The sequence below is a fragment of the Nesoenas mayeri genome (assembly GCF_963082525.1).
Source record: "Nesoenas mayeri genome assembly, chromosome: 11".
In the NCBI taxonomy this organism is placed as follows: Eukaryota; Metazoa; Chordata; class Aves; order Columbiformes; family Columbidae; genus Nesoenas; species Nesoenas mayeri.
In genome coordinates this window covers 4,425,996-4,439,033 of record NC_137563.1, presented here as the reverse complement: position 1 = coordinate 4,439,033, position 13,038 = coordinate 4,425,996, and the positions used below count along the sequence as shown (strand labels likewise).

At 43.3% G+C, this 13,038-nt stretch overlaps 1 protein-coding gene across 1 annotated transcript in view; it reads left to right on the top strand.

Annotated features, from left to right (window-relative positions):
* Nucleotides 1–11,265, top strand: part of LOC308044471 (cell surface hyaluronidase CEMIP2-like) — a gene marked incomplete at both ends in the record, with an annotated part of 52,622 nt that extends 41,357 nt beyond the window's left edge. Inside the window, 6 exons of the mRNA XM_080351204.1 lie at nucleotides 2,867–3,049; nucleotides 5,010–5,223; nucleotides 5,970–6,071; nucleotides 7,417–7,577; nucleotides 8,860–8,969; nucleotides 11,045–11,265. Coding sequence (XP_080207330.1) covers nucleotides 2,867–3,049; nucleotides 5,010–5,223; nucleotides 5,970–6,071; nucleotides 7,417–7,577; nucleotides 8,860–8,969; nucleotides 11,045–11,265 — 991 coding nt within the window. The remainder of the gene's footprint in view (nucleotides 1–2,866; nucleotides 3,050–5,009; nucleotides 5,224–5,969; nucleotides 6,072–7,416; nucleotides 7,578–8,859; nucleotides 8,970–11,044) is intronic.
* Between the last annotated feature and the right edge of the window lie 1,773 nt (nucleotides 11,266–13,038).

Genomic DNA, 13,038 nt, shown 5'->3' with positions numbered 1-13,038 from the left:
TCTTGCAAGAAACTCCTAAGAATGAAAGCTTAAAGAATCAAAAGAAAAGTCCTGTATGTTGCTATATTGACTACATTGGACAGCACTTTGTTTATCAATATTCTGACTTTCATCCCTTGTGTTTTAAGTTATTTTTTTCCATTTGTTTGTGCTTGTTTTAAGCATAAGAGCATCTAAAGCTACAGAGGTTCCCACAGCATTCAGGCAGGGGTCTGAAATTACTCTGAATTTGGGATCTACTATTAATTCAGTGTTTTCTATTCTTGCTAGTGCTGTGTGTGTCCCCAAGCCTCGGGGCATCCGCAAAGATCCCAGCTGATGTGCTGGTACTGAGAGCAGCAGAATGAGGGCTTATTTTTCATATTCTGTCTGCAAATATTCAATCCAGAGTAGCAGCTGGTAAATAAGACAGAATGGAGAGGTTTTAGGCAGAGATATAATGTAGGGCAACAGTTTATTGCCCACCCTGAAGAACATGAAGGCTTCCTGCACTTGAGACCCAGCCAGGAGGTCCTTGGTGGCTGGCGCGGTGGCACAGGCACATCTATTTTACTTTGAAAGCAATGTCCAAGCCATCCCGTGCCTGATTACAGCATGTTGCCTGATTTTGCATTTCTCCCTCGGTTTGGCAATGACTGGAGAGGAAGCATCTGACCCTCGTCTGCTACAAGGCAGAGGCCTGAGGACCATCCCACAGTAGCTCAGTTTCTTGCTTTGCTTTTCCTGGAGATGCTGGAGCCCCATTCAGCCACACAGGCAGGTATTTGGGAGGGTTTACAGTGGATTTTGTAGAAGCTAAAGAAACAGAACTGAAGTAAAGAACTAAATAGGAAGCTGTTAAAATACCGCTCAATTAAGGAGAAAATAACCACCTTATTCTTTCCTATATTTACATGAAGGATAACTTCTAATGCCTTCTCTTCTCACATCTCCTCCCAAGCTCTTTGTTGTGGGAATGTACTTATTTCCATCTCTTCCTCCCCAAGCTCCAAGGGAGGTGCTTTTCATTTGATTTTTTTTTCTATCTTGATATCATTTATTTCAATGTTTTACCCAGCCTGCTCACATGCACACTAGGCACTCATATTCCCAAATGCACTGGTGATCCAAGACAGTCACAGCTGTGGGTTTTTTCACACTTTGTTTTCCTTTCACCCTCCAATTTCCTCTTCTAGTGCCTTTCTCATTACCTGGGGAAGTGACAGTCAATGTAGTGCAGCACCAAAGCTGCTTCCCAGCATCTGAGGGAGCTGATGAGCCCTTTTTGTGATGGTGTCTTCAGGGGATGAAATGTGCTAACACAATGCAAATCACCCTTATGGAACAGCCAAAATGTCTTGGGACTGTGTCCTAAAAATATTCCACAAACATGGCTCTGGTACATTTCTTTCATTTCCTCTAGTTGGAGGCCAAATAATCTGAAAATGTATCTGTTTTCTAGCTGTCCTGTGTTATGACACAGCTGGAGTTGGTTAAAATCTAGAGGGCAGTATCTGGCTTAAGCTGATGTGTCTTTGTGCAGCTTTGATTTATTATTCTAGAACAGCCTGTCCCTTCTTCCATCCTATAGGTCGTTTTGTTTTGTTTTAATGAGAAAACCAGAGAAAGACTGAAATAGCTTTGTTTTTTTGCTCTCCATGTATAACACAAAGTAGAGATCTAGGCAAGCAGATTCCCAGATTTCTCTGAATAGAAGCGGTTTCACCCCATTGACCACTCTGTAGGCAGTGATGGGTGGTGGGTCATTTCAGGGGAGCCTTTGGAGAAAGTTTGTCTTCCTGAGCTTCATAGGACCCAGAAAGACAGCTGATGAAGGTGGTATTTGTCTGTCTATGAGCCAAATTTATATTCCCACATTTAACCAGGAAGCCAGGTAATTAAAATAATAAATTTAAAGCCTGGATGGTTTTGGTATTATAAAGAAAGCTAACCACAGTACTGGTTCAGGCTAATTATCTTGGTATTCAGCTTTTCTTTTCAAGTGTAAACTTCTTGTGGCTTTCTGCTTTGTACAGCACAAGAGCATCCCACAGACAGGAAAGGGTGTTGGGTTTTGTGGAAGATCCTTCCCGTCTGCATCCAAATTGCACCATAACTGCATCTTTTGGCTGAGTTGTGTAACAAAGGTATCTAGTTTGGAGCCAATTTTTCTCACCATGAGGATGGTGATGCAAATCACAGGATAATTGAGAGTTATGGGGGAATTTTTTTGTAAATGTGCATGCTGAAATTGTGATACACAAGAGTTAAAAGATGATTTAACTTTACCCTTAGTTATTCTAAACTGATGTTGAAGAAAGAGAAGGGGAGAGGGAGATTTTAATGGAAACCATAATAATAAACTTTGCTGTAAAGGGAAGGAAGCAGGTCTCTTTAGACCATGGCTCTGGTTCAAGTCAGAGATTACTTTCTAATTCCTGAATCTGTGCCCCTGGTGAAATGTCTGCTGGATGCCGGTTCCCTCTCCTGCTGCAGCTCCAGATGAACTAAAACAAGCCCCGGCTGCCTTGGGAGATGTGAGAGTGTATGTGACCGGTTGTACCTCAGCCTTACAGGGCAAGGAAGAGAAAAATTTCTGGGTTTAAGCCACCCTGGCACCTGACTCAAAGTCCTCCAAGGTCAGCCGGGGTCCCTGGATCAGACCTTTGTAATAAGCAGCCATTGTTTCCAGACAAAGCAAAAAAAAAAAGTGATTTTCTTTGGCTTTGAGGATTTGCTGTGTTTTTCTAAAGGAGGAATAGAACCTCAAAGGACATTCTTCTGTTTTCCCCTGAAGACTGTACTCTTGGCTGGAGACCATCTCCCCTGTACTCAGGCCCTTAAGTGCGTTTTCTCTCTTTCCCCTGCCTCTCCTTTTTGCCGACAGAGGAGACTGGCTGCACGTTGCCCTCTGCTATCCCCGGGATGCTGTGTTCCAGGTGGTGGCAGATGTCTACCAGCGGGGGACAGGCATGGTGCACAGCGTAAGACACTACCTCGCTGCTCCTTCCTGGGCCAGCGTTCTCAATGGGACCGGCCAGCGGCTCTTCTACTTCGACAGAGCATCGGGGTGAGCCCTGTGTTGCCCCCGAGGGTACCTCAAAGAAAACCCTCGGGGTCTTTCTCTTACCAGCCTCAGCATCTCCTTTGCCTTTCTCAAAGTTAAAAATTGAGGCTCACCCATCTTGTATGATCTTTTCACTTATTTCAGGTCAAAATCCTTTGTAGGCTGGGGTATCTGGAGTAGGTCTATTTCTTTATCACCAAGCAGTGATTTGCAATCCTGTTATGAAAATTGCTGACTTCTTACCTGGATTTAGCTCCCTTGAGGCATCGCTGCTGCTCAGATCACTGCAGGTGTGGGTGCAACATAAATATTTGTTTAAATCCATTGCACCCAAAGGGCTGTGAGAAGGAGTCCTCTCGTGACTGTGGCAACTTCAACACTGAGATAGTTTGGGAAGTTTCAACTTCTTCATATTCCCATGATGAGAGATTTCTAAAACCATCACATTCTAAAAGTTAAATCTCATGAAAAAAACAGAAGAGCACCATAGTACATCTCTTATTTTGAGGGCATGAAGAGAGTCCTGGAGATTTTGCACTACCTTTATAAGACTCTAGGATACCTTTGGTTAAAAAAAAAACATTGCAAAACTTTGTTTCTCAGTCAGCTAAAATAGTTAGGGAGGAAAAAAGTGTTTTGTGGTCTAACCATGGATCCCATGATGCTTCACCTGACTAAGTAGCTACTTCAGGAATCAATCCACAAATGCCAGATTTGAAAATAAGATGGGATATATTTATTCATTCAACCATAACACATGAGCAATCGAATCCCGGAATGCCTGCCCCGCTAACCAGGCTCCTTGATGGCCAGGTCTCTCTCATCATAGGAATTGTGAAATAACAATTTGCTAATCCTCCATTTCTTTTTTCTTTTTTTTTCTTTTTTTCTTTTTTTTTTCTTTCTTTTTAAAGCCCGAATTCTGTAAACAGGTTGTTTACTACTGAATAGTGGGGAAAATGGTTACACATGTGGGTCTCTGGAGGAAGAGCCATAGGTTGCCAGCAGCCATCTGGACCCAGTAGATGCAGATTGATGGGTCTAACCTAACTTAATTCTGGCAGTGTCAGCCTTTTGGTTTTCTGTTTAATTCAGCAGTGATTTTTTTTTAGCCTTTCAGAGCACAGAAGCGAGGGGATTGGCTTTTTTATTTTCCTGTTGTTGTTTTTTAGACTTTATTTCATAATGAGTGGGACATTTCTCCTTCTTTTTTTAACCCCACATGCTGGATCCTTGGACAAGAACCAAGCTTACTCATTCTTTCTTCCAGACAAATAGAAACAAATATTTAGCTTAAAAAGAAAGAGAAAGAAAAATCCCTTTAAAGCTCAAGTATCTTTTTGATCCTGGAGCTGAAGTGAGCTGTTTATATAATTTCCTCGGCCTGAACTGCAGAACGGACACAATTGAAAACATACTTAGAACAGGCAGCAAAAAATATGAACTCCATAGGCCAGAAGACCTGGCTGCCTTGGAGCTGTTGTCACGCGTGCCTTGGGCTAAGCTCTGCCTGCGGGCCAGGACCGGGCGATGCGAAGAGCCCAAGAGGGGATGCTGATATTTCCAGGCAAACCTGTCCCCTTCTGCATCGTGGCCTGAGCGCTGCTGTTGCTCTTTGTCTGGTGGGATGCCACCATGCCTGGAGTCAGCATGGGGTGCCTGGGGCTGGGGGGTGTCTGCCCCACACGGTGCTTGCCTGGGGAAGGCAGATGGCTGGGGTGTATGGGCTAAAAGTGCTGCAGGTCTTGTCACGGCAGGATGCGAGGGGAGCTCAACCTACATCCTTGCAGGACCCATTTTGCCATGGCTGTGCTGCATTACGCTGGTCTAAGACAGGGCTGGTTTGTGTTGTTGGGAAATGGCAGGGATAATGCAATTTAGCAAGCGCAGACCCCGCTTCTACTCAGCTTTTTCCTCTAAACCGCATGGTGGTTCTGATCCCTCTATTCGCTCTCATTTGTAGGTACCTGTTTGTTCACCTGCAAGCCCATGAAGCTCGGAAAGGACACAGTTACTGCTCTCAGCAAGGCTGTGAACGTATTAAAATCATGGCGCATATGTACTCAGGGGACTCCTGGAGCTGTGACCCAAACCCTTTCCCGCAGAGGCCAGCGGCTGCTCAGCGCCCCGTGTCCCAGCGCCCGGCGGGGCCGTGCCGGGCGTGCGGGGCTCCGCAGGTACCCACTGCCCGAAACAGTGTCTGAGGTGATGCCGTGAATGCGCATCCACCTGAGGTCAAAAAAGCCACAGGGAATTCCCACCTGCGAATGTGCACAGCATCACGTAACCTGTGTAGAGGGAAGGGTTTTGCTCTGAATTTCTGCAACTTTTTGTACTATGCTTCAAAGATAGCCAGAAAAAAAATACCCAAGTGGAAGCAGGTGAATGCATATTCACGGCACCTTTTTTCTCCATTTCTTTCTTTTAAACAAGAAAAAAAAAAGGACTCTTAAGAGGGCTCAGATGGGATTAGCTTTGAATTCCAAAGTATGACATGGCTTCTGAATTTCAAACTGGGAAGTAATTCTGGTTAATAGGAATAACTGGAAAATTAGAGCCAAGTTCTCTTCTCATTTACTGTAAATTCACCCCACTCTAAATCCTGTAGAATTGTTTCAGGCTTATATAAATCTGCACTTGAGTTTGTAGCCAGACAAAATATATGAAATTCATATTCAACTTTTAAACTTACTTAGTGGCAGAGTGACCATCAGAGGTCCCTTCCAACCAGCGTTGCCACAATCCTTTGATAAATGGTATCTTAATAATAAGCACTTACTTGTGAACCAGGATCACAGTTTGAAAAAAAGAATTTATAAACTTTTGAGATCATATATATGAACATTGGTACCTGGTGTCATTTTGTTGATGGAAACCACTTAGCAAGGCATTTTTTAAGTTTCTGTCTCTGGTGTAATTGCAGATTGCTATCACTAGCACACCCTCGTTCGAGTACATAAGAATCCAGATCCAGTCTCTCAACAGGGCGGACATACAAAACCACTTGACATCTGCGTTCATTAAGGTATGTTGTGTTTTACTGCATTTGAAATGGGGATTTGAAACAGGGGAAGCTTTATCTCTAAGGATAGTTACTGCAAAATCTTGCTGAGCCTTGGCAAAAGGAAATGGGAAGTTCCCCTGGAAGAGGCGAGTGTATTGTTCTCCCTTACAATTAACTCCATTAATGTCACTGGGAGTTCGTATTCTATTCAGATGAGGATTTGAGCCCTTAGGAAGAAGAATTAACACCACCACTCTAAAGTAGACTAAGGAAAGCACACCAGGACTCATTGTTTATAAAGGATGTGGGGACAAAAACAAGTTTGTTTTTCGGATTTTCTCTGCTGGCATTGCACTAAAAGATAAAAATAGATATATTTCACTGCTGATGGGGTTTAGAGCTGTCAGGTTGCCCCTACATGTGCCTTATATGTCTGTCTAGAGGGTGAAGGTGACTTGAATCACACTTGCAAGGGTACTGTCCAGCCTTACGTGCCTGTATGCTACTGAGTTATAATTAATGCTAACAAATGCCAAGCAAAGCTGCCACAGCATCCTTAAGGAGCCAGAGCAGCCAAGATTTCTTGCCACGTGCACCGGCTGCATCATGAAAAATTTATTCAAACCCATTAGCAAGCAGGTGTTAGTGGAGACAGCATCCTCACCCGCGGTGAAGTGGAGGTTGTGTCTGTCTCCGGGGATGCTGGGGAGATGCGCCAGTGCCAGGCACCTCAGAGAACCATTGTCTTTCTAAAAGCGAATATCGTGACACGTCCTGAGAGGTGTAGCCTGGGGAAGAAGCCCTTGCTATAGGAAAGGGAGTAGGAGCCACTTGTGCTACAACTCCTTTGAGACACCGGGGCAGCCTTACTAAGAAGGAATATTTTGGTTTTGATATTTACATTTCCAGGGAAAACAAAAAAAGTCCATATGTCGCTTCTATTCCCCCATCTGCTGTCTCAGCACCTCTCCCTTGTTCTGTGGTCAAATCTGCTTCGCCAAGTGACAGTAATTTCCCCTACATGGAAAGCAACTGTTTTAAGACTGAACTAAGCATTTTATTCCCAAGATTCTTGGCTTCCCAAATGTATCTTCCTAATATACAAAAGATGCTGATGACCTCATTCTTATGGTTTTGTACCCCACTGGGTTTATCAGTGCCATTGGGAACTAAGGGTTTTGCTTCCTCCTGCCACTGACCATCTATAAATTATGTCACTTCATCTGCACTTATTATACATTTTAAATTATAGGGTTTAAAAGCTTGGTATTTTCCTTGCTTGTCACTCTCTTCTTACGGAAAAGCAGGATCAGAGTCTGAAGTCCTCCAGCCTGCCTCCATAAAACCTCCTTGGTTTTTGTTGCAGATAAATGACACAGTTTTCCTGTTCAATAGCCGTGGGATATTCTTCATGGTGCTGGATGTGTGTTCAGGAGCAGTTGTGAGCAGGCGGCACTTTGCCACGGTTACTGGTGAAAACGCCGCCAATGCAATAACCGATTATGTTCAAACATTTATAAAAGAGAGGTAAGCAAACTGCTTCATGTAGCAACTCGTGGCTGATAGAAAAAGAAAGGAAAATGACCTACTTTCATAACCCAACCTGTGCTCTGAAGAAATCTGGCACAGATTAAATATGTGCAAATCCCAGATATCACGCAGATAATAAGAGAAGCAGTGTCTCTCTCCCAGGATTGCACAGATTAGAGCAGACAGAGACAGCTTCTCTGGAAAACTGGCAATTCCTTCTAAATTAACCATTCATTTTCCAGCATGGAGTAGATAAGGTTCTTGCAATGACATTTGCAACACTGTGTACCTACCCTGGTGTCCAGCAATTTCCTGGCAGCCGATGATTCAGTTTTCCATTTCTGAAATGAGCTGGTTTCTGTTTACTCTTACTGATTGTTTTTGCCTCTTGTGACAAATGAAAATCATAGGTGTGCCAGATTTTCCAACAGGACTTTTCTGGGGTGAACCAACGAATAGACCTGCCTGCCTGCGGGCTCTGTTACCTTGCATGTGTCCTGGCAATGGTCTGGATCATCTCTGTTTGTGTCTGTCTCACATTCCTTGTGGTTTTATGTGTCGCCACATAAACACGGAACAACAGAGATTTATAGATAAATTCTTGGCTGCTGGCAGAAGCAGGTCAAATAACCAGAAAACAGACTTTCAGTCCAAGATATTTCCAAGCAGTTCATGACCAAAGATTTGAACACTCCTGAGTTATTACATCTGTATTTATGCACATGAGTATGTACACATACAAAACGTGCATGAAGTGACATATATCCATGCGACGCCTGTACATTCAGTCTGATTTTCTACTAAGATGTGTATTTTGCAAGTCAAGGCATTCAGCTAAATGCAACCAGTTGTGCAACCTGCAATTAATTGCAGGTTCAATCCACTGGGGACTAAAAGCACATCTGTGAGGGCCAAAGCCAGACTGAGGCTTGATTGAAAATCAAACCCAGCAGATAGATGGTTTCAGAGTCTCAGGACTGTACAGCAACTCAATTTCTTCTGCATCCGAATGTCACAATCACATGAGAGATGCGCTTGCAAACAGGCATTTGTGCTTGTTTTGCTTCCATGTGAAGCACAGGTTTAATTTAGGAACATTTAAACAGAGGCTTAAACTTATTAAAGCTTATGTGTGATTGAAATCAAGGTGAGTTAAGTGTGTTCTTAAGGTTAAACAAGCTCTTAAGTACTTTTCTGAATTAGATGCTTAAATATCTTGCAGAGTCTTGATGAAAGTAATATTTTGCAGTTATGCAGTAATTACTGTCCTTCTTTTCAGATCACTTGTTCTTGTGTGCTCTAGAGATATTGCAGAGGAGGTGGGGAGCTCTGAAATGTCTGTTTTTACCAGGTTAGGTTCAGCAAAGCCTATTGTCTTCCACAAGGAAGGTAAATATTTCTTTTACCATGTTTGTTTTGCTTAAGAATTACTGGTGTGTTTCCCTACCAAAAATGTACACATACTGATATAGCATTTATTAATATATTTCCCACCACAATATTACAGTATAACCTAGTTGAAACCTCTTGGCTCAAGGGCGGTGAGAAGTACAAGGGATATTTTGGGGTTTTGACCCTACTTTGCCAGTGAGAAGCTGCATGCTGCAAATTTTCACCCTAAAGGGAACTCGAATTTCTAACCAAAAAGGCCAACCAAACAAAAAAAATACAGATACAGATTACATTTCTAAAATGCAACTTATTGGCAAGGAAAAACAGTCATAAACTGAAAGGTTGATCAAAAAGAAAATAGCCTGAAGTGAAATAGATGCTATTTGCTTTTTTGAGGGAAGGAAGGTGAAATCACCAGTTTTTGGAAGTTCTTGTTACAGTTTTACCTTGGATTGCTGCAAGAAATCCATTGGTATCATTGGTGCAGGTAATCCATGCTTGAGTCCAGCTTTGAATGAATAATTGGAGTGATAAAGAAATCAGGAAAACAACCAGCTTGATTCAGATTTCATTTGCAACCTCTCAAGCAGAGATCAGCTGTAGAACTGGCTGTACTTGCAGCCTCTTCTTTTTCTTGGGAGCTTGGGGATTTTTTCCCCTACTGCTATATTGAAATTTATATCAATTTCTAGTTCAAGTTTCAAAACTCATTGCTATGACCCTTCCAGGGAAGGACAGCATAGTCTTTACAGCAGAGAGAATGATTTCACTTCGGTGCCTGTTTGATTCCAGAGAAGCTGTTTTTTCTTTCATCCTTTTAAAAGCAAAAATTTGAGGGTTTTTTTTTTGTTTTTCATCCCGAAACTTCATTGCTTCATTCTTTCATCAAAGCCCTGAATACTTTTGAAAGGAATTTTTTGATTAAAAAGCAATCTTTTTTTTGTTTGTTTTGTCCAACTTTGTTCCCTGAACCACCTGTGCTGCTCACTTGGGTGCAGCATTTCCAGGTCATTTTGGGAGCTCAGTTCAACCTTCAGCTCCAACTGCTCCTGGGGCACAAAATGCAGCAACCACGGCCACCGCTGTCCTGGGGACACACTGGTTGGTGGTCATCTCCTTCCCCTGCCATTTCAGTGGGATGCTGCTGTCTGGCCATGGGACCGAGCCGCTTCTTGCCCATCACTTGCCACCCCCGTTTTGCTTTTCCTAAGGGCAAGATTTTTCATCACCGTGTCTGTCCTGATTTCCAGTCTGGGTAATTATGTTCTGCTTCATGAGCTTTCTCCCGCTGATTCAGGTATGCGCACTATGCGACTTCACAGCTCCAAAAGTGATCGCACACAGAACCTGTCCACACTGGGAGGCTGCGTTTCAGGGCAGGCTGGAGCATTTCTCCCGAGTACATGTTGTTTTTGCCAGGGATAATGCAAAAAAACCCCCCGTCCCCTTAACCTCAGTGGGATCAGGATTTAGAGTCTTGTTGCCTGGTTTTTGCAAAATCTTATTTAAATTAGAAGTGTTTACAGGAATAGTCTCGATCCAACCAGCTGCAAATAGCCTTGGGAGTCTTTGCAATGAAAAGCATAATATAAACACAAGACATTATTATTAAAATGGAAGAATACATAATGCCTTTGTACTTTGTGACAGCGGAGGACCAGAGCAGAGTCGGCATGGGGAATAATAGTTCAGGCATAACAGGAAGAAAGTGATGTAAACTAATAAAAGAAGGATTCGAAGTACCTAACCATTTTCATGTAGTCAAATATGAAAAAGTACCAATGCTTAAAGATAAAGAGTAAACCAATAGTCCAGCTAACTGACATCTGGGAACTTGTCTTAGCTTATTGAAATACCTGCAGATCTGGGATGCAGTGAGGTTACGGCTTCAGCAAGGCTCGTTCCCTCTTCCATCGCCCTTTTACTCTCTTAAATGTTCTGTTATTTTAATCCAAGGAAAAAAAAAAGAAGGGCTAAGAAGTTTCCATGATATGTGGAGGGAGTTGGTGCTGTGCTGCTAGTAAGTGAACTGACCCATCCAGAGGGTCACTCTCTTTGTGTCTGTTTTTCAGGGAGTTTTGCCATGCTTGGCTATAAAGGACAAGCCAGACCCTCCTGGATTAAAATCCTTAATCATGCTGGTTATCAGAAAGCTGCTTCTCTACAGCATTATGTTCCCTTGAAGCTGAAAGAATATCAATGTCCAGCAAATGCTGATGAATCGGTAAAATTCTCTTCTTCTCAGAAGCCCTGGGAGCACATGTCTGCAGAGGCTGGGGCACCCCTGGATTAGCATCATGGGGGCTACTCCAGCCAGGCAAAGCCCACTGCTGCCACCACAACCTCCTCTTGTTTTTACGGGATTGTACCAAACCGATGGTGTTCACTTGTATATTTTATAACTAATAAATATATCCTCATTTTACCCACTGTGGTGGAGCTTTATTTTTCACGCAGTGCTGTGCAGGGCAGGAAAAGCCTGTGGGTTGCCCATTGCAAGGAGAAGTGTCTCAACGTATCTACGAATTGGTATCAAAAGGTAAGTTTTAAAGGAAAAAGCCTGCTCTCTGATATCACAAGGACTGGAAATAAATGAAATTCGGCGTGGAAACTTTAGCAACACCAGAGAAAGAGATGAACTTCAGCAGAGGTAGGGAATTCTCCATTCAGTCCTGTTTCCCCTCCATTCATGTCTGCTTTTGAATATCTAAGTGTCCATCTGCTGTGGCATCTTAGGTGAACTCAGTAACATGTGCAAGTAAGCATGCAGTGATCTTACAATAATATCTTCTAATCAAACTGAATATATAGAGTGCAACAGGGAGTTATAAATGTGTTTCTGTCTCTAGCTAATGACTGGTGAAATTATGTTTGTCCAACTGATGTGAACAATTAATTAAAGACCTACAGGAATAAATCTCAGGATAAAGTATGTGCTGTGTAAAGTCTTACATTCCTTTCAGACAATGCTCATATTGATTTTCTGCTCCCATTGAGGACTGAAATACTGTCAGTATTAGTGGTTAATTCTCTTTGAATTTTTGTTTATGCTGCTGCTTTTTGAAGTAAAGACAAAAATGGAGCTTTGTATGCAAACCGAGAAACAACTGATGACCTCACTGGCTACAGTTTAAGTACAAAGTTACCCTAAAATGATGACAGACTCTTTTTGATGTGAACATGGTGTTACTTGGTGAGAGCAGGGAGGGGACAGGTGATTTCAGACTATCCATGTCTTTGTCACACGGGTTGCGCAAACAGGTAGGTGAAGGCTTTGTTACTTATGTCCTGTCTTTTCTTTGAAATTCTCGGAAATGGCCAAACAAGTTGCTACAGGGAAAGGTTAGTGTTTTGTTGGCCAGACTTTTGCTCCCTGGTGAGTTAGTCGCTCTGGCATCCGCACACCAGCCAGCTGATATTGTGCCTCTGGGCAGGGACTGAACTGGGCTGGGACACTTGTCTCCACCAGACACGTACCACCTGGTACGTGGTGGTCCTTGGACCTGGGGTGAGAGGACACCTGAAAGGTCTACAGGCAGAGGAGGGGACTGTGGCTCCCTCCGCATACCAGGTAGTGGAGGTGGGAGTCAGTTTTGGCCAGGGGAGACATTCTGGCTTGCTAGAAAGTGTGAAGAAATCACTGATGCTGCTCAGTAACGTAAGATAGAATGGTGCACAGGACATCGTGGGTCTGAGCTGGCCCCTGTGGGGAGCGATGGACACCGATGTTCTCGGTGGAGATGAGGAGCGGTGCAAGAGCCCAAGCGGCTGCGACTGACCCTCTGAGGAGCACCCTGAAGTCCCTTTGAACTCCTGTTAGTACCTAGTTGTTTTGATTTCTGAGGCTGTGCAGGGGAAAAAAAGCAAGATGTTTTTGGCTTGGGAGCGTAAGTCTAACATTGGAACAGCTACTGACAGAGCCCGTTTTTAGCTTCTTGGAGATTTATTTGATAATCTGTGACAGGTCCAGACCCTGGATCCCAATAAAACTTTGCAGAGCTCTAACCCCAGGCTGAGACTAAACAATTGGCAAAAGAAGAGCCTGGTGAAGGAAGGAGAGGAATGT